The sequence below is a fragment of the Ostrea edulis genome, chromosome 8 (genome assembly GCF_947568905.1).
Source record: "Ostrea edulis chromosome 8, xbOstEdul1.1, whole genome shotgun sequence".
NCBI classification, from domain to species: Eukaryota; Metazoa; Mollusca; class Bivalvia; order Ostreida; family Ostreidae; genus Ostrea; species Ostrea edulis.
Window position 1 is genome coordinate 39972794 of NC_079171.1, and position 26777 is coordinate 39999570.

At 35.3% G+C, this 26777-nt stretch overlaps 1 protein-coding gene across 1 annotated transcript in view; it reads left to right on the forward strand.

Annotated features, from left to right (window-relative positions):
• Window positions 1-26777, forward strand: part of LOC125661701 (multiple epidermal growth factor-like domains protein 10) — a 113606-nt gene that overhangs the window by 76515 nt on the left and 10314 nt on the right. The window contains exons 11-17 of the mRNA XM_056147607.1: window positions 760-871; window positions 1031-1201; window positions 7400-7515; window positions 11457-11726; window positions 21425-21679; window positions 26118-26255; window positions 26394-26531. Coding sequence (XP_056003582.1) covers window positions 760-871; window positions 1031-1201; window positions 7400-7515; window positions 11457-11726; window positions 21425-21679; window positions 26118-26255; window positions 26394-26531 — 1200 coding nt within the window. The remainder of the gene's footprint in view (window positions 1-759; window positions 872-1030; window positions 1202-7399; window positions 7516-11456; window positions 11727-21424; window positions 21680-26117; window positions 26256-26393; window positions 26532-26777) is intronic.

The following is a 26777-nucleotide window of genomic DNA, read 5'->3' on the forward strand; positions in this document are numbered from 1 at the left end:
ACATACAGTGTAAAATGTCGGTAATATTGCAGGAGAGACTGTATTGGCTGCTATTTATAACAACTTCTACATTCTTGTCCATACTGTATAAGTATAATAGGATACTCCTGAACATTATGTTTTAAATTAATAAGACGCAGTATCAATGTTTACATAAGGCGTAAGGGCGGCATTAAAATCTACCTCCTTTGTGAGATCTGCAGATATGAGTGGTTTGCGTTTAATTTCTCGTGAATATCATCACTTAATGTTATAATTTTGCTTCATTCAGAATATTCTTTTTCAATCTTTTTGCAGATAAAAGTTGTGGTGAAATAAATTTTTGAAAACATTCCCATCATAAATAAACTGTGTTTTATATTCACAAATGTTTGTGGTTAAATTATAAAGCAAACATGATCAAAATGAACAGCTTGAACAATCCTATGACAAGCGTATTATTTTTCCCTGCTATTATATTTCTGCCATTCTGTATCCTAAATACCCGCATGGAATATCAGATGACATATAGACTTCTTATTCGGTTACTTGAAATGAAAAGTGTTAAATTCCTGGTATCGTGATTACTATCTGTGAAGGCTGAATTAGGATGGTCAAGCGAAAATTTGATAATGTATTTTGTACGACATCTACTAAATAGTTATGAAAACACACGTCGAGTCACGTTAACTATATCGATACTAATGATAGACAGGATAGCAAAATTACTGTCACCCATTGGAGCTACCTTGTCCTCGAGTCTTTCATATTTCATTGCAGTAATCGGGCAGTGTTCAGATTCCAGTGCTAGCAGTCAATCATCCCCAGCTCTGTACGGGACTGTGACAGGTTTATGTCTTAGTGTTGTTCTTAACATCTACTTCATTATTCGGTAAGAGTTTTAACTATTAAGTGTTGACATGTTATTTTCAAGTTCAATGTAAAATCTCATATATGAAGGTCATGATATCTTTTGTCGCTATTCTGTATATACGAACTGCAATGATCAATATCACGTATGAAACTCATGTCTTACTTTCACTTTGAAAAGCTATCTGAGAGATAAGAAGCTTCAACCAAAAAACCAACAGAAGAACAAGAAAGAGCAGCTGTCTACAGAAGGCGATGCACCCAGTGCAACCATTTACAACAACACAGAAGACGCTGGTGGCTACCAAGAGCTTGGTGAATTGGGTCAACAATCTCATTATGATCAACTTAAGTAATATGTACTGAGAAAAAATTAAGCAATCCTAACCTGAAATAGTCTGATTTTGTGAATTTGAATCAGTCTTATCACAATGCTGAAGTCAAGTTATTTGAAGTCGGGGGAATTAAGTGAACATTTTTTTTTTGTCAATATGTTGAGCTCAAGTAACCTGGAGTCAGGGAAATATTATAAACCAATCGTATTATCATGTTATCTTCAAATAGCCTTCAGGCTGAGTTGCTGAATGAAGTCAATCCAAGTAGCTTCCTGTCGGATAATTAACTTATCATTGTTAATATAACTACCTCAAGTACACTGCACTTTATTTCCTTATCTAACTTATGTCAACCTTTACGTTATAATTACGTGAATTAACGTTGTTGTAATATTGAAGGCGGGAATGGGAGTGTGGACAATTGAGTCAGTTATGTAACCACATGGTGCACATCTAGTAGCTGAAGAAGTCTGGTGCAAGGAAAGTTTATCAACCATTTCGTATTCATATCCGTGACCAGGATATATTTCATAACTTTCATTGACAATATAAAATCAACATCAAATGACACTATTACACTGGTATAAACACATACATACATACATACACGAATACAGAATGGCAGACATGCTTGCATACATACAAACATACATGCGCACACACGCATGCATATATACATACAATCATACAACACACATAAATACACATGTACATACATGCATACATTCATGCATACTGTATCTATGCATGCATGTTTGTATTACATACATGCATGCATACATACAACCTCACATCTGTTAGAAAGAAAATCAATTGCATAGTCATATAGAGCAGGGAGACCTTTACCAAATTTGTAAATTTCATGACCTTCATGATAGAGGTTCTGACTACAGGGTGGGACCAAAGTTGGTAGATAGTGTTTATGTGTAAAATGTTTCAATAGCATTTTCTTTAATGCTATTGCTACCAAAATTAAGACTAAATAGATATCTAAAAGGAGCAGGTAACCCTTTACGACATTGTAAATTCCATGATCCCAGGAGTAGAGTTTTGGTTCCCGTGACAGGTTGGGCCAAAATTATTATAATCACTAAATTGTATTTACCAATGTCATATACAGTTTATATTTCAACATAGTTAACAGTTTTTAACATTGTTTTCCATCCATATCTGTAATTTCCTTATAGAAAATGTATCATTTAATTGTGTAAAAATAAAGAATAATGTATGAACTTCCTTTCCTGTTGTTTCTCCTCATTAACATTTCAGACATAATTTATGAAGTCAGCTTAGTGCTTTTCAGCACTTTCAGTACTTTGATAATGTCTCTATTGCCATGGCTAATATTCGCATCAATGATTAGTATAAATCAGAACAAGGAGTTGGAGTCGGGGAAATAATGTATTACATTAGGATGACATTAGTTAATCTTGCCATGTAATTCAGACAAACACTTCTGTTTGCTGGAAGAAAAAACAAACACAACCCTGAAACTTGCAAAAAATAGATTTATATAGGTTATGCACAAGTCATTGCATTATTCAGTTCCTGTAAATCATATTGATGAGAAAAAATCTTCGTTGAATAACGAAATACGAACACTCGAACAAGACAGGATATTCTTGTATCCTTTCTCAGAGAGGAAATTTTGTATAGGGTCATAATTATATTAATATTTAAGTCAAGTAATCTGACGTCTTGAAAATAAGTCAACAAACTCATTATTTATAACTCAAGTACCCCAAGGTTGTGAAAATAAATCAAACACTTCATCATATTTAACTCAAATGATTTGAGATCATGGAAATAAGTCAACATTCTCATATTTAATTCAAGTAATACGAAATCATGATAATAAGTCAACAATGCCATTTATCTAACCCATGTCATCTGAAGCCTGAAAAATAAGTCATCTCGTTATATTTAACTCAATGTATCTGACTTCCTGGTCCCCAATTGAACTAAATTCCACCCGTCTTAAGTTGAATATAATTTATCATGAAGATTATCTGAAGTCGAGGAATCAAGATACTCTTATCATTCCAATCAGCTTATGTTATCTTAAGTCGGATAATTAAGTGAATCCCATCATTATGATCAATGCAAATAGTCTGAAATGTGAAGATAACGAACAGCGATCAATCCCATAACTCCAATAAGCAATATAAAACAAATGACTGGGCAAACACGGACCCCTGGACACATCAGAGGTGGGATTACACATGTAGGTGCCTAGGAGGAGCAAGCATCCCCTATCGGCCGGTCACACCCTCCGTGAGCCCTATATCTTGATGAGGTAAACGGGGTTATCAGTAGTCAAAATCAGTGTGCCAAGAACGGTTTCACAATCGATATGAAACACGTCAGGCAACCTTTGACTCCATGGTAGGTTGTACTGACAAACTAGATCGTTACAACAAGTTGCGAAATGTTGACTTTGATCGAGACTGTTGAAACCCCTGCACCATCAACTTGTTTGTCAGAAGCTTGCCTCGATTTAAAAACTGTCCATACGCAGAACAACCTCTTGTGTATCGAATCAGTTGAGAGATATAAACACCATACGCAGGCGACAATTGGATATTGCTACATAAAAATGGAAAGTTGACGATGGAGAAACTGAAATCATCCCGTTTGTCATACAGTTGAGTTGTCAGTTTGCCGTTAATGTCTACTTTCACTAAAATATCTACGTATGAAGCAGAAGTGGACGACTCTGTGGTGTCTTTTATTTCGAGCTCACGGGGATATATCGAATCGATATATGAATGAAAGTTATTATTGTTGAAAGATAATACGTCGTCAGTATATCTAAATTTCGAATTGAAGGCCACAGCAAGATTTTTTTTTCTTCTCACGTAAGAGTTTTTGAATACATTCTGCTTCACATGAACATAAAAACAGGTCAGCTAACAAAGAAGCACAATTCGTGCGCATGGGAATTCCAATAAACTGTTGTAATACCTGATCACCAAAAACTACGAAGATATTGTCAATGAGGAATTCTAGCATATTTTGTATTTCAAATTCAGAGTACTTCTGCACTGCGTGGTATCAGAGTGGCGTTTAACAAAGTAAATTTTTGGATGACTGATAACTAGATATAAATATTTCCGTTTTCCATTTCTGTTGAAGAAACAACTGTTTATGTTGTCTAAAAGTCTAGCCTTTAATTTATCATGAAGAATGGTCGTTTAAGGTGTTGAAAGGTCAAAGGTTTTGATGTTGTTGATTTGAGAAAAGTTTTGAGATTTCAAGTTTACTAAAAGTTCCGAAGTGAAGGCATGGAGTGAACATTTCTCATTTTGATCGACTTGAGTGATCTTAAGTACAACAATTGTGTCAAGTAGCTTTTCATTATCATCTTGAGTAAGTTTTGGTCAGATAATATCTAATCATTATAGATCAGAACAAGGAGATGGAGTCAGGGAAATAACCTCTTTGATTAAGATGATATGGGTAACTCTGTCACGCGATTCAGACAAGGAAATGTAGTATGAACAATGGGGTCGGCCATGTTGTCACAATACAGAAATCACACATTCATATTTCTTTCATTAAACGCTTTCAATAACATGTTTCCTGTGATATTTTGCTGACATTAACTAATTCAGATAATCAAAAAATATCAGCGAGGAGTGATCGCATTAATTCCACACATTTTATGATCCCATCCGTTGTCGAGTACATGTATCATACGCAGGTGCTATATATCATAGCTTTAAAGGTTTATAACAACCAATGGACAAAATCACTTTCCCCCTCCAAAACCTAACTTGACCAATCAGATTCGAGAATTCCACATCAAAACAAAATAAAAGAACATATGATAATAGGCATTATTCATTTTAATAATGGTGGGGGTTTCATCATTCATATTTTATCATGATTCAAATCAAAACACAGACCAGAAAAAATATACATAGATTAAATGTAGGGATGGATTCGAATTTAATTCGTGAGTATTAATGAAATGCTGTGTATACAAAAAAACAACAACATAAAACCCCAATGCATGCAAGGTGAAGATAACGAACAGTGATCAATCTCATAACTCCTACAAGCAATACAAAATAGATAGTTGGGCAAACACGGACCCCTGGACACACCAGAGCTGGGAGCAGGTGCCTAGGAGGAGTATGCATCCCCTGTTGACCGGTCACACACACTGAAATAAACTGTATTCAATTCATGTTTGTATACATGTATATATAGATAGATAATTACTTTTCTTAATGATCGGTAAGGTATAGGGAAACATGAAAACGTTTAATAAAAGCTTTAGCGCTTTCATGTCAAATATTCAGTGGCTTTACATGTTCTTTTATTAACATAGCGACGTTATGTCACAAATATCGGACCGTTAACTTTAAGCTAAGTGATATATTTCCTTTCAATACATATTTCATTTTTTCGCAACAAATATGATCTAATGGGGATGTGTGACAAACATACGTTAAAAAGATTTCACCCCGTCTTTCAAACCTTAAATCATTATGATAGGGAGGGGGTTAGTAAGCATTCATCATTTACTAAATGGGTTGAATTGGATATGAATTATCTTACGCTCTGGGATGTAAAGCATGGAGCAAATTAAGCATTTTTTTTTCAAATACAAAATACTGCTCTTCCCTATAAACACTGAATAAGGTGTGAACCAACGTCTTCTGGTGATTCTGTGTCTCGAACACCTCATGCATGTTCATCTAAAAAATCAGTGATATTGTCTGTCCTCCTGATTTTCACTCTTTCAACACATACATGCATGAAAATACGTTTCAAAAAATTCAAATACCATTCCATGGTTTGCATGAAATAAACTGAAGTAAGCTTACATTTTATACCATCAATAATTTCATATGAAAGTGTGAGAGTCACCTACTATATCTTACTTTCCATGTAAAAGTAACTAACTTTCCATCTAAAGTAATGGATAATGACCTCGCAAAGACTCCTGTCAATCACTGAGACATTGGTAAATCTGTCACCCTTTGATTATATAGTACATACCAGGTATTTCGTAGAAACCACAATTTTGGTCGGGGAACCAATTAGGTTCTCAGTTTGAGCCCCTTACATGGAATCAGGGGCGCAAATCTTCTATATAAGTTAAGGGGGTTGCGACATTACAGGAAGGGGGAAAGGATAGACACCTCAACAACACATTATACCTCTATTTAAATTATATAACACAATAGGGACTAAATGTTTCATATCGTTTTTAGAACTATGTCACTTAGAAGTTTAAAAGAGTGAGCGACCCATTCAGGCACCCACTCCCTAGAAATTGACCACTATCCAAATGGACGAATATCACAACGTTGCGGTATACTGTCTAAGAGGTGTCTGGACATTCGTGTTTGTATAAAACGGAACACATAAGGTAGATACAGATACCTGTAGTATGTGCTATCATTATATAGATACAGATACCCGTAGTATGGGCTATCATTATATACAGATAGCCGAAGTATGTACTATCATTATATACAGATACCCGTAGTATGTGCTATCATTATATAGATACAGATACCCGTAGTATGGGCTATCATTATATACAGATACCCGTAGTATAGGCTATCATTATATAGATACAGATACCCGTAGTATGTGCTATCATTATATACAGATACCCGTAGTATGGGCTATCATTATATACAGATACCCGTAGTATGTGCTATCATTATATACAGATACCCGTAGTATGGGCTATCATTATATACAGATACCCGTAGTATGGGCTATCATTATATACATATATCCGTAGTATGGGCTATCATTATATACAGATACCCGTAGTATGGGCTATCATTATATACAGATACCCGTAGTATGTGCTATCATTAAGATAATAATGGCTATCCGTTGAGCATTCATAAAACTGATTTCCCATCAGCGATTGAAGCAGTTAAATCAAACTCTGTAATATACACAATCTTACTTACAAAATCCGTGTTTTATGCATGTATGTAGCTGCTTCACTTCACGTCTCAAATGTTAACTTAAATCTATTTTTAATTCTGATTCTGGAAGAACATACATCTTTTATAAAGATCTGCGTATACATATGCACACAAAAGACACTTCTATTCTAGGAACTAGTTCTTGACAATCTTATGAAATGCTGTTGATATCCGTCCTCAATACCTACTTTGATTTCATAAATTAAAAGCGCGACAGTTTGCTTCCTGTATATTCGTGTGTGTATAAATATTTTCTCATTCGTTTTCTCGAGTTTTCGCATTGCATCCCTGTGTATCGACAGTGTCTAAATTGAACATGATTCTGATCCTTTTTTCATGTGTGTTTGTTTCCAAAGTCATATCATATGGTGAGTAATTTCATATATTTGATGAGGCATGTCATGTGAACTAAAACGTTTATTTAGAAAATAAATTCTTGGATAAGTTAGAAAACGTATAGGGTTGAAAGAAATTACATTATCAATCTATAAACCATTATCCTGCATGTCGCAACCTGACGCATTTGTCTAGAATTTGGTATGATTGTTGAGTCTGGCATAATTCTTGAGTCTGGTATGATTGTTGAGTCTGGTATGATTGTTGAGTCTGGCATGATTGTTGAGTGTGGTATGATTGTTGAGTGTGGTATGATTGTTGAGTGTGGTATGATTGTTGAGTGTGGTGTGATTGTTGAGTGTGGTATGATTGTTGAGTCTGGTATTATTGTTGAGTCTGGTATGATTGTTGAGTGTGGTATGATTGTTGAGTCTGGCATGATTCTTGAGTGTGGTATGATTGTTGAGTGTGGTATGATTGTTGAGTGTGGTATGACTGTTGAGTGTGGTATGATTGTTGAGTGTGGTATGATTGTTGAGTGTGGTATAATTGTTGAGTCTGGTATGATTGTTGAGTCTGGTATGATTGTTGAGTCTGGTATGATTGTTGAGTGTGGCATGATTCTTGAGTCTGGCATGATTCTTGAGTGTGATATGATTGTTGAGTGTGGTATGATTGTTGAGTGTGGTATGACTGTTGAGTGTGGTATGATTGTTGAGTGTGGTATGATTGTTGAGTGTGGTATAATTGTTGAGTCTGGCATGATTCTTGAGTCTGGTATGATTGTTGAGTCTGGTATGATTGTTGAGTGTGGTATGATTCTTGAGTATGGTATGAATGTTGAGTCTGGTGTGATTGTTGAGTGTGGTATGATTGTTGAATCTGGTATGATTGTTGAGTGTGGTATGATTGTTGAATCTGGTATGATTGTTGAGTGTGGTATGATTGTTGAGTGTGGTATGATTGTTGAGTCTGGTATGATTATTGAGTTTGGTATGATTGTTGACATAGGCGATGAAAAAATCAATATACATAGACTGCACAAACTACAGACAGAACTTAATAGCATCATATCTAACTGTTCCCTTAGTCAAGAAATTGACTAACATGTAATCCACCCTTGGGTCGTTTTAGGGAGTTTCCTCGTATAATGCTGCATTCCTGGCTTCTACAGATACACGAATCTAATGTTATGATAGTATTCGTATAACGCCTTATATAAAGTAAATTACTCTAAGGTGCTTTACAAGGCTAAAAAGAGGAATGCAATAATATAACAATTAAATGAAATTTAAAAAAAACAACAGTACGAATACAAACAGATATATATCTTAGACGAATGAAACCAATATAAATACTGACCAACAATATTAGTATTATTACGAATACTGAACCAATCAATGCATGATGATTGGATGTGGAACTTCAAGCAAAATAAACCATCACAACGAACCAAATCAGTGTGGTCTTAATTTAGATGAAGTTTAGATGGTATTTCAGGTGAGGAATATGTTAATGCAAAGCGTGAAAAAAACTAGGTACATATTAAAGTAACCAGGTCAATATCTACTGCATTGTGTAAGGCAAGGTTTTTATATTCTGCATATATATTTATGACAAAACATTCCATTTCATACGATGCTCTTTGACATTGCTCTCTTGAAGTTTAATCTATTTTTAGAAAAACTCAACATTGGCAATATCTCTTCAACGATAGAACAGGATTTTCATATGGTGTATATACATCCCTCATCTTATGCCGCAATTGTTGACCTTGTGACCTTAACCGGAATTTTCAAGTACTATATTCCTAATTGAAGTGATGAATGCAATCACTCCGATACTTCTATAAATAAATAGACAAATCTGTTGGAATTTTTACATCCTTGATGTGCCTGTCATATCTGATTTGGGTGGGGGGAAAAGACTACATACATTGTATTGTACAATGACTCTTTATGCGCTCAAAAGAACTGGTTAAAAGTGTGACTTTTCAAAATATGGGACGAAATGTATACCTAATGTATAGCTAATGTTGTCATGTGCAGCAAATTGTTGGGTTTTTTTTTCCTTCAAAATAATTTATCGATATCCGTCTAATAGAATAAAATAATTGTGTAACATGCAATGTAACGTAAGCAATGTATATACAAAATATTGGCTCAGTGATCCATATGGCAGTACGTTTTATGTGGCCATTCATTTCGTTGAATCCTTTAGATGTAGTTGTGACCTGTTCGGAGGGGTTACTGTAAAATTCAAAGTAAAACAAAAACAACAGAAAATACAACGATACGAAAGAAAACCTAACGAAAAGAAATGTATCGAAAGGAAACAAAACGAAATCAAATCAAACGTTTTAAAAGAATGCTGTAATTTCAGCATTGGCAGAAGTGATAGCAACAACAGGGTATAAAATGGAAAGAACAAAAAAGATTTAAATGCCCCACCCGCTCTTGGCAAACATCCTTAAAGCACATTGTTTGCGGATAATACAGTATATACTTACATTGTTCACGGATGTTATGAAACATGTATCTAGCCTTCAATAAAATGGTCATCCTGTAAAACACTACGATAATTCAAACGTGTGATTTAGATGTTTGTTTAGTTTATCTATTCATGTAGAAAAGCCGGATCCCAGAACGATAACATTATATCATAATGGTCGCAGTTATTCTCCATACATTACAATAAAATCACACTAAGCCTCCGTGGCCGAATGGTTAGAGCATCGCGCTCGAAATCACACGGCCTTTCACCTCTGTCGTCGCGGGTAAATGACAAAGTTTCTCAGTTTACTTTTGGAAGGTCGGTGGTCTCTTCCCAGGTATATTGTATCTGGGTTCTCTCTTCCACCAATTAAAAACTGGGTGCCACCAGATAACCGTAAAATTGTTGAGCGTGGAGGAAAACATCAATCAATCAATCATTAAGCCTGTGTTTTACATAAGCTTATACATGTATATTAACTTTTTTAAAAATTGTTAATTCCAACAGGCTTATCTATATATTATTCGTCTTCACTCATCTCAGTTTCTTAATCCAAAAATGATATCATTAAGAATTACAACCTCGCTGTAGCTAATTACATTTGATTCAATTTGAGTGAAGAAATTTTTATCAACGGACTCCAATTCCCTTCTTTCCTGAAATGAAAGCCTTTGATAGACGATGCTATATTGTTGAATGGGTAGTTCAATGCAGCAGATCATATCTATCTTCAAAGTGCTCTCATTGTATTTCAGCTAGTGAATAGTTGAAAAGTGTCTATGAACAGGGTCGTAATTAAAGCATTATTGTAAAGTAAGATAAATAACTCGATAGACTTGAATAGAAAACATCCCCAACTCAGACTCTTGGCTCTCGGTGGCGATGCTTTCTGTGAACTATTCAACACCGTCTCCTTGTTTATCCATTGCATAAAACATTTACAAAAATCTTTCTTAAGATCATCAACGGTTAAATTTACCAAATTTTAATACTCGTCATCGTATATAGAGTATAATGGGTCCTTGATGTTGTCTACATATTTTACACAGGAATATACTAAATAATTCTTTCACGAACTCCTACAGCATATTTCTAAAATGTGGACGTGCACTAAATGTATTGTGATCCACAATCAAGTTTGTTCAAACGTCACTATGGGTTAGAAATCAAAGTTTAACATTCAAACACATCAAATATTGTTTCATTTATCATATCTCTCTATTTTTCAGAAAACACAACTTGGAGAAAATCGTCATTACAACTGTATATGTATCTCTACGTTTGATTATTATTGAAAGATGGCATTTAAACACACACGTACATAATGCAAAATTACAACAAGTTTCAACATGTTAACACCCACATCTTGTCTAAGTATCCACAACTATATCATTAAACACACTTAACAATCACCAATACCTTGACTATTGTTTGCAGTTGGTATAGTATTTCTAGAAATATTATAACTTGATTTTTTCAGATAATATTGCTTTACAAAAACCTGCACAGCAGCAGGACCCCTATTGTGCTTCTCAATGGGGCGTGTGTTTTACCTCGGATTTGTACTATAATTCTAAATGGGGCGCGGATCGAGCAGTCGATGGAAGGAAATCAAATCTATACGGTAAAGGAGGAGAGTGTACGTTATCTAACAACTATAGGCGAACAGCGAAGTGGTGGGTGGATCTAGGAGGTGTCTTCAGTGTACATCACATAACTATATACTACAGGACGGACAATAAAGCCTGGGGTAATTTTTTATGAATTATATGATAAAAAGAGTGGATTGAGATGTTTGTCTTCCCTATCTACATTACACGCACAAGTACTATGAAGATGAAATAAAATAAATGCTGGAGTTTATAATTGACAATATCTTCGTAATCTTTGAGGTGCCTCCGCGGCCGAGTACTTAAAGCATCGCGCTCAAAAGCACACGGTCTCTCACCTGTGGTCGGCGTGGGTTCAAATCCCACTCGCGGCAGTAAGTGAGAAAGTTTCCCAGTTTACTTGCGGAAGGTCGGTGGTCTCTTCCCAGGTACATTGTCTCTGGGTTCTCTCTTCCACCACCAAAAACTGGGCACCACCACATAACTGAAAAATTGTTGAGTGTTGCGGAAAACAGCAAACAATCAATCGTAGATTTTGATGATCAGGTCTTCCAACAATGTGGTATATTTAACTGCTTTTCCTAAGCTCGTAGAATCGTAAGGGGCACTTTATTTTGTCAATGATCAATATTTGTTATTTTAATAAGCGAATACATATATATTGGTTGATCATGACCACTCTTTTTGATAGTGGTTTTGAATGAAATGAAAAAAAATGTAAACTTGAAAATCATGAATTGAATTGGATGAACGTTCGCCTCCTCCTCCTTATGACCATGATTTGTTATTTTCATATGCGAATAAGATGACCCCCAAATATTCTTGATAGTAGTATTAAATGAGAAGACAACAGGCTTAAGATTATGAATTGAACCCATGTAGCGAAGGATGACCACCTCTACCCACCCCCACCCCCGACAATTAAAGAATTCGAAGATCAGCTAGAAAAGTTTCTTTATTTGCTAACTAACTTAACCTTCGACCCCCAATCCCACACCCTGAAGAGAGAGAGAGAGAGAGAGAGAGAGAGAGAGAGAGAGAGAGAGAGAGAGTACTAAGTGTCTACATCACCTTACGGTCATCCAACTTTTCCTAATCGTGGAAGGACATTCGTCAATACTAATATAAACTTTTAGTAGCAATCTTCACAACACGTGTATATTTTATAAGATTGGTAAAAGTTGGGGAGTCATTAGGCTGGTCATGTGGTCATGTTCTTCCCATAGCAAGGAAATGGTCGACTCCAGCCCCCCCCCCAAAAAAAAAAAACAACTGGAGGGGCAACCCTCCCCGATACTACGGTGTCTGAATATGTATATCTATACATGTATATATATAACCCTTTGTTTATATGTATACCTGTAAATGTGCATCTATTACACCTGCGATATAGAAAAAATCTGCCACAACGATAGTCGAAGTTCCGAATCGATCACAGGTGCTCGACGTTTTAAAGAAACCGCATCTCGCTGGAAGACATAAATAATGATTTGGTGTTATTTCATTTTTTTTAATTTCAAACGTTTTAAGAACATTTGGAATCAATATCTAATTACTAATGTAATAATATTTAATTTCAACATGCATCATATACATGTAAGTCCAAAAAAAGCCAATTCCATGTTTTTCATAATGTTGAAAACGCCATTTTTCACCATTTCTTTTCAATGTATCTATTTATTCCCAATATAGGTTTTGCAAAAGAATTCCTTTTTAATAGTTATACTCTGGTTTCTCATTTCATCTAGATTACCAAAACGTATATTTTAGAATATTGGAGAAAGTCGAGAATGAAAATGTCTCTAAAGTCTGAATCTCCTTCTTTTATAGATTTGAAAATTTCCATCATGGATGGTATATTTTCTATTTTCTAATATCTATTAATCTGAGGAGAATATTTTGTGTGTAAATCAACAACATATTTTAGGAATGACTTGATGATAATCCAAATCTATGATTCTTGTGGAACACAATGACAGATAAGTGGTTACCATAGGAACCATTCTCGGAAATAAATAATGTTATCATTATATATTTGTTCCCACTTTAAAAATTGTTTATAACTGATTCCAATGACACTGAAGTGTTATTCAAGGTTGTTTTCCCTTTTAGAAATAATTTCCTCTGATCCAGCCGTCTCAGTGGAGTCTTTTATGACTATTATTACTACAGCTATTCTGATAGTCTTCTATTCTCATACTTTCAATTCAGAAAATTTTCATTTGTAATTTGACCGCTTTTTCCCCGTGGAAACACTGAATAGGGACTGTAACAACAACTGTAGTACAATATTTTGTATGTTTCCCCAAAATAACTTACCTTTTTCGTCTTCTATCAGCTCTCTGAACAGTGTTACTTGATTTTATTATTGTGTTCAACAAAGCTGTAATGTCCCATAAATCGTAATGACACTATGTTCGTAATCCCTCCATTGGTATCATTCATTTCAACAGAGGATAAGGATGGTTATGTCATCTCTCTCTCTCTCTCTCTCTCTCTCTCTCTCTCTCTCTCTCTCTCTCTCTATATATATATATATATATATATATATATATATATACAAAACAAAACAATGATAGCAAATCATATAATTTCTATAAATTCATTCTGGATTCTGTGATAAAGACAGTAAAGAAAATGTAATGAATAAAGTAGATATATCGAGTATGCAATGTTAAGTCAACGTGATCAATGCCCAATGGAATTTTCAACACCATGCTAAAAACAAGCTTAGATTTTGTATCAAAATTAGAAAACTGGGTTTATGTACTACGGTCCGATTGTCGGCTAATCTTCTCAGTCAGAAGTGTGTCATTACGATCGCAGGTTACAAAATGCGTGAATCCACTGAAGCATCTACATGGAAAGGTTATTTTATTTTAAGCTTATCATCGAGAGCATAATGATCTCCGACACACATTTACAACAGAGGATAAGTATCGCCATTTATCATTGATAGGATTTAGCGTGATTATTTACTTCCGAGTGTCTCGACTCTCAGACTGGACTCTGGAGAGGGTGATATACATACAAATAGATATAGCGTTTTTAATATATTACGTGGAAGGTTTAACAAAGATGAAAACGAAATTTGAAACAACGGGGATGGGGGTCGTCGTGTTTTTGCATTACGCGTCTTAACCGCCAGTATACAAGCGTGGATGAGGAGCATGTTTCAGAGTGTAGGTTTGTGGAGGCATAATGTTTCAGCTATGAAATGTACGATACATTTTCAGGCATCCTCAAATCATTTTATTTAAAAATATATTGGCATACTTGAAAATATAATTGGTTCATGCTTAAAAGATGCTTTGTGTTTAAACGTACTCTGAGGAGGGGAAGGGGGTTGAAAATCGATACTACATGTTTACAGTTTGCAGCAATATATTTAGTAAAGAAAGCGCATTGACAGAACATATTATGACTATTCGGTATATATTGACATAGTCCCAGCCAGGCTGCTATTGTTTAATTCGTTTTATTTTAAAGATATTCCTTGAATCTGACGATAAAGGTATTGTTAAGATAACCGATACTAACATGTTCATTATGTTAAAGTGTCATTATGTGGCAGCAAGTACCTGTAAACGAAGCAAAACTAAACAACACGAAATAGAAAAGAGAAACCTATCGAAGCGAAACGAAACCTACCTAAACAAATCGAAACTAAATTAAATCCAAACGAAATCTAACGAAACGAAACAGGTTGTTTAACCGAAATATTGCATCATATTAGTAGTAAATGGTAATATGAAAGAGCACCTTAGACCCTGTGAAAGCTACCACATTTATATCTGAATTCCCCCCACCCCCATTTTGATATGGTATTTTGGGTTGACCGATATGGTCCACCGCTTATCAATATATAATGTTTGAAAAAGCCGGTGTCTAGAAAAGAAGAAAGCAAGAGCACGTGCAAGTCATAAAAGTCAACAAAGGACAGGGTACGCACAAAGTATATATCTGAAGGTGGTTAGATAACACCAGGCGCATTTAGTTTCGGATACAGAAATTTAAAAACCGGGGATAGATATCAGAGGTCTGGGGGACATACTAAACTAGGGGGGTTTGCTGGCGTTTGATCCGCCTTTGGGCAAAAGAACATGCATCAGAATTATTTAAACAAGTGTGGTTTCCGCTTTAAAAGTAGGTATGAAGTGGTCGATTCACTACAAGTTGCTAGAGTCATGTAACAGTGTACATGTACTAGTACTAGTCTACGGAAGAATTGGCACGAAGTCTCACTATTGGTCTCCGTCTCAGGTGAGATTTACTTCCTTGATACTTTATTCTAAAGTTTTGGAAGGCGTCTTCAAAATCTTTATATAGGAGTTATGAAATCGATCACTCTTCGTTATTTTCACCTTTCATATACATGTACATTGTGGCTAAGAATTAAAAAAAAAAATCTGATATCTTGTCCGTCAGTACCATATATCCAACTTGCCGCTCCTCTAAAATACCACATTTTCCTACAATTACTGAATCGGGGGGGGGGGGGGGGGTGGGTGGATCTGGTATACAGATTGTAACAAAACACAAGAGCTGCATTAGGTGCGACCTACATTTAAACCTTTTCCTTTTGGTTACTCTTGCAATTACTGTAAGTCAAGGACTGGCTATTCATTTCTATTGTGACACATTTTGTCAAGTACATGTATGTTGTACTTGTATCTATTGCAATTTTAACAAAAGCTATGTGGCATGAATCGTTGGCATTTCAGTTGACTGGCCATTCCAACAGGTTTCACGATCCCGTCAAACAAAATTCCGTACTCATATTAACGTATGACAATATCCACAGAAAAATATGTATACAGGGACATCTATACCCCAAAACAATCGCTAGGTAATTAAACACTGTGGAATCGGAGCTGACCTGTGGAATTGAAAACTAATATATAGAAAGTGCGCTGTCTATTGTTCTTTGACGAACTGCTAAACAAAACTTTTAAAGGTTTTCCTTTCTTGTTCCCAAATGTCATGGACGGTATCCCTAATTTAAGCAGGACGATTTATCAATGCAAGTTTACCATTAGTTTTTCCAAATCTTCAAACAAAAAGAATATCATTATAGTCTTTGTTATGCATATCAATTTAAATACACCAAAATAAGAATGAATGAAATACAGGGGGGAAAACCAAACCTAACAAGAATAGTTGTAGAAACTTCCTGTCATTGATAACACTTGAATCATGCACTGTAGAGGAGGAAGCATGTAATATATTTCTTACTGACACCCACTTCTATACAGACACAAACATTTAGTGAATATTAATGACAACACTTGAATCATGCACTGTAGAGGAGGAAGCATGTAATATATCTCTTACTAACACCCACTTCTATACAGACATAGATATTTAGTGAATATTAACCAGAATTCCAATCACCGAATACATTTTCTAACATGGAAACACTGTATTTCCTCGTTGTTGTTTTTTGGTGTGCAAAACTAGAAACAAAGTGAAAGTCCAGTTGCAGACTGTGAGGCGTTTACGTAATCTCTAAGAATTCAGATCAATTATAAAACACCCGTGACGTCAGTCTATCTTTTAACCGTTTCATTCTTATGAAATTTCAAATGGAAGTTCAAAGGTCATGGCAACCGTTGGGAAAAAATATATGCTTTATATGACAGAACGTTATGCGTAGTCTAGCATTACATACTAGCGGAAAAAGGAAACGCAAGTTTATTTTCGGCAGCTATCATTTTACATGATTAGTTGATGATTAATTCGATGTTGGGGTTTCTCGATTATTCCGTCATAACTGAATACATTCTAATGGTTTTCTTGTCCTAACACAGGCGGCGTTTGCATGGATAGATTAAAACAAGGGTACCCTATGGCGTTTCCCGATCCAAATCAGTAGATTGTGTTTACACACCCCTGACTTCAGTCACTGCTCTAACTCTCATTAACATTGGCCTCAACAAGGTGTTTAAAGACCTTTGATGGGTATTATTTCACTCCTGAGTAAGGGCTTGGGTGAGTTGAGCGACGTTATAGGGGACGTTGACACGTTCTTAACCCCCCTGTCCAGCTCGTAACACAAATGTTCTATTGGAGACAAATCTGAACTGTGTGGTGGACTATCAAGAACTAATACGTTGTTTAGAGCCAAAAAAGTCACGAAAAAACCTGGCAACATGGAGACTCCCGTTGTTGTGCTGCAACATAAGGTTACGTTGATGGATAAGAGGAAGAACGTGTGATTCCAAGACCTGATCCAGATATGTTACTCTGTAAGATTATCATGATTAACCGCGAATGGAGTCTTCACACCTCTATATGCCCCTGCCAATACCATAGCAGGCACTCCTTCGAAGCTATCCCTTTCCGTTACGCTAGCGTCAGAATATCGCTCACGATAACGTCAATTGACACGTTGTCGTCCATCCGACCTGTAAAGCGTGATGCGAGACTCGTTAGTGAACAGCAAGCGTTCCAATGGGCCAAACGAAACCGATTAAGTGCATGCACAAGCAGTCACTGCATTCAACATTGGCGTCGCCTCTGCGGAAGTGGTGAACCAACATAGTTACGTCTTGGCCTTATATGAGACTTCCAAAACCGATTCCTAGCCATTTATGGACACTTTGGCCGACCATGAGTGCCGACAACTTGGCGAAAGACGTATGCCTCTATCTTGACGTTATACAACATAACGCGCAGGTGTCCCCTCCTGAGACGGTTACCCAATATCCCTGTGGCTCTGCGAAGCCCAATTAAACAGGATATTGTTGTCCAATGTACACCATATTGCTGGAGTACAGGACGTTGTGAATGTTCCAGCATTATCAGAGCAATGATCCTACACCTTGACCGCATTCAATTGCGGCATTTTGCTCTACAATCGCTTTGAAAATAAATGTTGTATAGCTGACCTGTGCTGTTTCAATGTTCAATTTGTATTGTAACAATAGCACATATGGTGCAGGACTACCCCGTTTGCACACGTCTTTGAACAAAATACTGAAAACATGCACCGTCGAAGCGGGGTCACGGTCAAACGAATTATAATTGAAGAACATTTTTACAGTTCACGGATGTAGCTCAATATCAATTTAATTAAAGTTCGTTCGCCTATCTAAAAGTTGCATTGCAAAAACGATCTTTCATTTCTTTTTGCCGTTAGTATGAAACTGATATGTAAATATGTCCCCGTGATTCTCTTTCATATGAGTAAGCTATAGTTGAATTCAAACGTGGGAGAGCGGGTTTTTAACAAGCTTGATATCATAGTTCCTCGCTATTCCCTTCAGGGTCTCATCTCCAATACTCTTAAGAATTAGAGAGGTACTATATCATTAATTAATCTATACGTAAAGAACAAGCGATGCTATAGGATATTTCATTGTACCTGTCTAGAGGGGAATCCTGATAAACAGGGTGGCTCAGATTATCTCTTTCCAATTGTAATGGTTAATTTCTATATGTGAAATGATTTTACTTTTAGGACACGGCGAACGGGAATCCAAGAGGACGGAAGTTATCTTCTCTTTCAATGTAATATACCGAATTTCACCTTTGAAATATCTATAAATGAATGTGGTTGTACTGTAGAATGATCTACTACAATAAAACAGCCCCGTGGAGATCCTGTTTAAAGTAGATCCTCGGTACTCCGTGTTTGTCGTAAGAGGCGACTAAATGGGGTTGTCCTCTGGATGACACTGCAAAACCCAAGACCCCGTGTCACAGAAGATGTGGCAAGACCTTTCCCTGCTCAAATGATGTATGTAGATGTCGAACATAGGCCTAAATTGTGCAGCCCTTCATCGGTAATGGTAACTCCTCCACACGAGTAAAGGATTCTCAAGAGGATCGTGAAACAATATATGATTGATAAACTAACAAATCAAGTCTGATGGATGATCTTAGCGTTCTACTTCCTTGTCAACATTTCAGTAGACACCCCTATGTATAAACATTTTATCACTTGGCATTACCGCTGTGGGGAGTTGGATCCAGTGCAGTTGATGGTAGTTCCTATAAGGAGTTATCTCTTTCCTGAACAATTGAGTTCTATCAAATTCATCAACTAAATATTATGTCTTCATTGAAATTGATTTTCTATAGTATCTTATCATCATAAAATAAGGAATTGTAAGTTCGTTCTGGTAAACAACAAGTACACCGGTGTACGAGATTTAGAAATTAAGGAGGCACTCTACATCGTTAGAATGGCTGACTTCCTTTTAAAACATGCATGGAAATATAGATATCAGCAATATTCATTAAAAGAAACCTTGCCTAGCTCAGTATGTTAACACGTTGATTGCTGAACTGCGGGTCCAGCAGGTTCTTTTTTAATTTTTTCATATTGCTTTCTACATAACTGTAATTTTGAATTTTGAAAGTTTTCAATTTCAAAATATCCGTTATTCTTGCACATATCCTCCACTTTTTATCCATGTGAACTGTCTCTATTTTAGCATTTCTCCTTGAATTCTGATTAAATGGCGAAAATGAATATAAAAGATGGCGTTGTAAACTGAATAAATAAAACTTTACCACGCAATTAGGAGCAATTTGCTAAAGACCAAAATTAGTCGAAATATGAGCTAGTTACATTCTTATTGAAAGGTTATCAAATTTTCATTTATATGGGAAGGATATCTTGCAGGGATGTCAAATAGCCTAGTCAAATGCTCGGAGGTTTAGTAAAGCGAGAGTCGAGTACTCTGTAAAACGAAAACTGGACTAACAGGATACAAGTGTACCTAGTCATCAGTCATGCCTCAGCGCACACGGATAGCTAAGTTCACGGGATGAAAGGCTGCCGATAACGACTGTATATCTGGATAGCGGTTTAGAAATTTGATCAGTTGAATTAAAGATATCGTAATAATTGCACGCAGGTATAGAACAATGTGAAACAATATAACGACAGACAGACTTGGGTTTATATATAATCACGCACGCTAGCATGACAACGTATATCAACATATAATTTAAGACAGAAATCCATTTCAATTCATGATTTGTGTTTATGAATTTTCATTTCATTTCATTTTATTTTTTGCAAAATAAACATAGGGCATGTTTTTTCTGAGAAAATTTAGGGGTGCGCCATGTATATTTCCTGTGAAATTGACGCAACTTTGAGAGTGTGCGTTTACATGAAGGTGCGCGCTATTCACGAGACCCATAATTAAGCGATCATTTAGAACCATAGTGCCCACTGAATCCCTGACTCGTGACAGAGAAGATAAACGGTCATTTTTATTTTGATAATGAAATGTTGTACAAGCAACAACTTAGGCATAAATAGAAACAAGCAAGCAAATTCATAAGATCATTCAAATGTATGTGCACATTTTAGGATAAACAACATGTTTGTTGTTCTTCTACAGGATGCAAGTTCAGCTTCACATAATGTGCATTTCACCGTATTTCCATCAATATTTTTAAGTATGTGCAAACAGTGGATTTCGGAGGCATGTTCACAGATCGACATCCAAGTTCAAATGATTTATTTGCGCATGAATGAATTCACCCTTACATGTCTTACTAACAAAATAATGAGGTGTTTAGAATTTATGAACAATATGTACTTAAAATGCTATCTTTCATGAGTACTCGACTATGTAATATTTAGGCGATGGTCTGTATTTCGCAGGGAGAGTCGAGTACTTAACTATTCGTCAGCATCCCTACTATCTTGTCATATCCTACATAACACATGTGTCTTTTACAGATATACAAGAATTCTACATACTCTCTCTGCTATACAGGACCTATATTAATGTTAACGAATATAAAAGTGACATTTTGGATATCTCGTTTTTGTCACATTTCATTTTTATTATATATTTGATATAATTTCCAGATTCCAGTAATGGTTACACCACTCGATTCCTTGGTTTCTCGGTATACATATCGAACACAACCAGCAAAAGAGACGGGGTACTGTGTTTTAAAGACACGGAGTACAACAGAACCACAATACCGAACCCGACAAACATCACATGTCCTAGACACGGACAATACGTCATTTATTACAACGAGAGACTCCCAAATGTCACTTATCCTCCTGGATATTCTAGACTCGCATACAACGAGCTCTGTGAAGTGGAAGTATACGGTAAGTAATCACAAAGTACGGTACGAAACATCTCAAGAAATATGTGATTACGTAAAGTGTGAAAAAGTTTTGCGATTTCAAATTTACTAAATGTTCTTTTGGCGACACCAATAAAATTTCTTGTTCTTCGGACAAATGACCCCAAAAATTGGGGCGAGCGAGCGATTTACTATTTATGATATTATAATTTATTTTCATCATGATTTTCTGGCGGTATGGTAAAAAAAAAAAACAAAGCGAGCGATTATATTTCTTTTGGCTTAAACTTTTGTATTGTAAAGCAATGATACATATATTCAAAATCATCTGAACATCTAAAATAACCAATATCCTATTTTTTAAAAAGGGACATTAGCTGTGAAAGTGATGGTAATCTTTTTTACTCGAAATTTCTCAATGACATACAGGAATATATATTAATGACTAATAAAAACATATATTTTATACAAAAAACAAGAGGAACCATAATAAGACTATGTTAGATAACCGCTTTTGGTGTAAAGAAATATATATTGAAGAATAATTGCCTTGCAAGACATTAATTATTTAATCACCAAAATTACATAATTTATGTGCCTGCTTTGAGGATAAAAAGTGTTTCAAATCGTGCTGTTATTACTGAAATATATAGAATTGAGCAATATTCACTGAATTACAATTTTGGTGACAAAATGACAGCTAATGCCCCTTTGAATACACATATTGATAATTTAGTAAAATATACAGACATCTATAAGACATTTTGTTTATACCCTAATTGTGATAATATATTGCTTAATTTACGTGTTCAAAGCATTGTGTATAGAAGTTCATATTTTGATGAAGAAATGAATAGCAAAATTCAGTGAATACATTTAAAATTGTATTTGTACATGTACATACATTCCAAGACTAAGTATACTCTCGTTTGCCCAGTTCCGGATCACATTTTCATTGACAAAATTTTGCTGGCGGTACCACGAAGATAATTTAGGTTTCAATCTTCTTGTGAGAAGATCAGAAGTTTCTCAAATGAAAAAATATTTAAAATATCTGAAAATTGCAGTAAATGTCACAGGTCTTTACATTTTCCATACCCAAATCCATAGGTCAGTTTGTCTGAATGTTTATTCCGCTTAAGATATACCTGGTTTTTGTAGAAATAAAAAAGAATCAGACACTAATATAAAATGATCTTTACATATTTGAATAATATTCAAAGCTTGACATCTAGACATAGCCAAAATTGCGGCATTCAAAATTCTCTTAATTAGCATTCATAATTATCTTTCTCTGAGGCTGTTCATGATATAACATTATATCTACACAGAATAACAATTTCTCGCCGTTTTCTTGCGGTTTTGGCAAAGGTCTGAAACTTGGAATGAAAAAAATAAATTCATAAAATCAAATATGCCAAAGTTGAATAAACTACAGTATACATTTTAAATATTAATTTCAAGAAGTAAATCTAGACGCAATGCGTAGTAAATTGACCGTCTCAATTTTCTGATTTAAAAAAAAAATGTTTATTGAGTTTATAAAAGAATGTGGGTTTTTTTAATATCTGACACTACTTCTATAAATCCAAGAGTGCCTTTAATATCAACTGAAATATTGCTCAAAGTTTAAAACTAAGTTCAATATGACGTGTGTGACACGACTGATCCGACATTGGTTCAGTAGATGACGTTTCTTTGGTAAGATATCTTGAATACAATAATACACTTAAAAAAGATATATTTATTGATGCAAAGATGAAAGATATATGAATTAAATGCATTGATGTGTTGTGCAAAAACGTGGTTATATTTTAACTACAGACTTTTCCCCACAACGCGATTTTTCCCAAGCGTGAAAATGACCATGATGTCGAAGTCATTGTGTATAATAGAAGTGTGACAAGTAATAAACCTAGGTTGAATAAAAATTACATTAGTTTTGTATCCCTCAATAATGATTTCAAACGTGATTTACCTTTCTAAGTAGATATCATTTCAATAATTAATAGTTTTAAAAAATAATTACAAAGTGATTCGGATCTGGCAATGATCCGAAACTGGGCAACAGACTAAAAACTATCTTTCCAACTGTCCATCAATAAAGTTCTGCTCTGTTTGTACACCCCCGTTCTTTTCGGGTATTTTTACAACTAATATCAGCGTAGTTGTCCTCGGCTCGAGTGTGCGTACGGGTGTCTCCACGTGTTTTTAAAAATTATTCGATGTTGTTCGGGTTTTTGCTGACACAGTCGAAATACCATTATTTTCAAGCGCAGTCATGACTTTGTTAAAAACTAAAATAAAAAATGGAGCGGAAGATGAACCGAAAAATTCCGGAAGCGGGAAATTTAAATTAATATTATTTCTTATGTTCTTTTTAAAAACAAGCGCTCGGATCCGACGAAGAATAAATTTAATTGGTGTCATCTTAACATTGGTTAAAATCCACATTTGATTTACACCATTTCTGTCATATATTATGGCACAGTATGTTTGAAACGTATCACACACAGCTGTAAATATTTTCACGAGGAGCAAGATATGGGCTCGGTAGAACATTTACTGGATTCAGCAATGTATCTTTGTAAGGGTTTTTGTAAGGAATACGAATCCTGTATAACTACAACTCATATTCATCCGACCCAGTCACTGGGGTATTAAATGTGTCTAAAACTAAAGCATGGTTTTGACGAATTTCATCTTTTGAAAGGGCAGCTGGAGTATAGGTACGATTACATGTACCAATTGTGAAATTAATGACAAATCGTTTAAAATATAGTTGCAATAATGAGTCTTACAAACAAGGAGAATATTGTTAAACGATATGTCAGCTGGAACGAAAACATATATAAACTATCTGATTTACTATACACAGAAGGATAGATAGTGTGTCTAATACGGGATTTTAATTTTCCTCTTATGCTTTTAATCCATTCTGTTATGATACGAAATTCTTCTTTTTCATACCGTCTGGCATAATTTATCGTCGTAAGAATTCATAACATAGATGACATTATGTCGCCAATTGAAAGACTGAGGCCCAAGGACCTTTTAAAATAAGCGAGTTCAGGTCATTTTAACTATATCAACATCACCAGTAATGACATACCCAGCGGGACTATAGTTGAAAGACGAAGAACAAGAACACGTAGGTGGATTAAGTATACGATCGTCTATATCGAGGCATTGCAAAGTTTGTAGGAAATACAGGGTGTATACTTGAACTTGAAATATGTCGGAACACAAGACTGACCTTTTTATGACGAACAATGTTGTTTATCTTTACGACATTTATTCCGTTGTTGGTAAATTTGAGTTTAAAGAACTGGCAGCAAGATTCGGAAGTAATACCATCCATAACCCGCGGTAATATAAATAGCATGTGATGCACAATGTCCATAATCATCGAGTTCAGTCCACCTTGTGTTGAAAATTCCAAGTATTAACTACTTCTTCAAATAGCGTATTCAAAACTCTCAATGGAACAGTGTAAAGTGAATGTGATGTGCATCTACTTGTCTGCTGACGTAAGATAAAAGTGAATCAAGAGTCACATTGTATATATTTGGTCTTCTATATGAAAGGTGAAGATAACGAACAGTGATCAATCTCCCATAGGAATACAAAATAGAGAGTTGGGCAAACACGGACCCCTGGATAACCATGACTAAGTTTACGTATTTGTGTATTTGGGGAAAATCCCATCATATTCTTGTGGACTTGTTGAATTTCCTACTTTGTATGAATTATCATTGCATCCATATGGAAATATAATACCTAGATTCTTTTTTAGTGATTTTCTCGTTGTCTACGAAAAGAGGTACCTAAAGCTGATTTTTTTGTCTAGAATCCTGACCCTCATAGACAAGATGGTCAGGAAAATCAAAATGTTAATCGCAAAGTTGGTTATCTTCGTTATCTATTTGAAATATGTGTCCCGATATTCTTATATTAGGTGACCTCTTTGTTTACCCAACATATATTTAAAAGCCACAGCGGTTAGAATCAATAAGATTTACAGATCAAATTCTAAATGTTTCGGTACAAAAGCTACATGTACGTCTGATGAGTTTACTATTAAATTGATTTCTAGTTATTAATACATCACAATATCTACGATTTTTTAAAGAAAATCTATTGAGAGCTCTCACATGAGATCTGAAAAGTAATCATTTTCTGAACCTGAACAATGAATGAAAGGTTTTCACCTTAACCCCCAACCCCAACTCGAAAACAACATTGAAAAATATCTACTAATTTTCTCAACAATTGTCCCCAAAAATTCCTTCATTAAATCAAACTTGCTGTTAATCAAACTTTATATTTATGAATTTGAATTTGATTTTATTTGTCATTTGGTATCATGTAAACAGTATGCACCATATCAAATTTTAAAGCGAACGAGTCCAATGTGTGGGAAAAGTTTATAAAAGAGACCAAATGAATTATATTTGTAGGTTGCCCAACACCAGACGTTTATGGAGAGAACTGCAGTACGCAATGTCCCCAGAACTGTCAGGAGAGACACTGTGACATCGTGAACGGAACCTGTCTGGGGTGTTTGCCGGGATATAAAGGATCTCTATGCCAACAGCGTGAGTATATGTTAGACATGAATGAGAACTATATGTCTTAGAGTCATTGTATATATTGGCAAAAAAATATATAACAAGTAATGGTATCTACATTTGAATAACACTTCCATTCTGAACATGATTTACTGTATCTTACAGTCTGTGATAATAATAAATACGGTCTGGGGTGTAAACAGAACTGTGGTAACTGTAGCGATGGGGAACAATGCAATCACGTGAACGGAAGTTGTCCAAACGGATGTGACGCCGGAGCTCAAGGCGACGAATGTGACGTAGGTCAGAACAGATTAAGTATTTTGCTACCATATACAATTTTGGAAATGAGAAACAATAACAATAACCTGACTAACTGCTGGATAACTCTGAACGATAAGTGTGCATGCATACAGAAACAGTTAATTCTTCCCGGATATAAGCCCTTCCCGGTCCCATAAAAGAAAAATCTAAACAATGCATCTGAAAGGTATCCGATTTGAATGTAACATAATCGGATGAAGTATTTCCTATTGTGATAATCTAAAT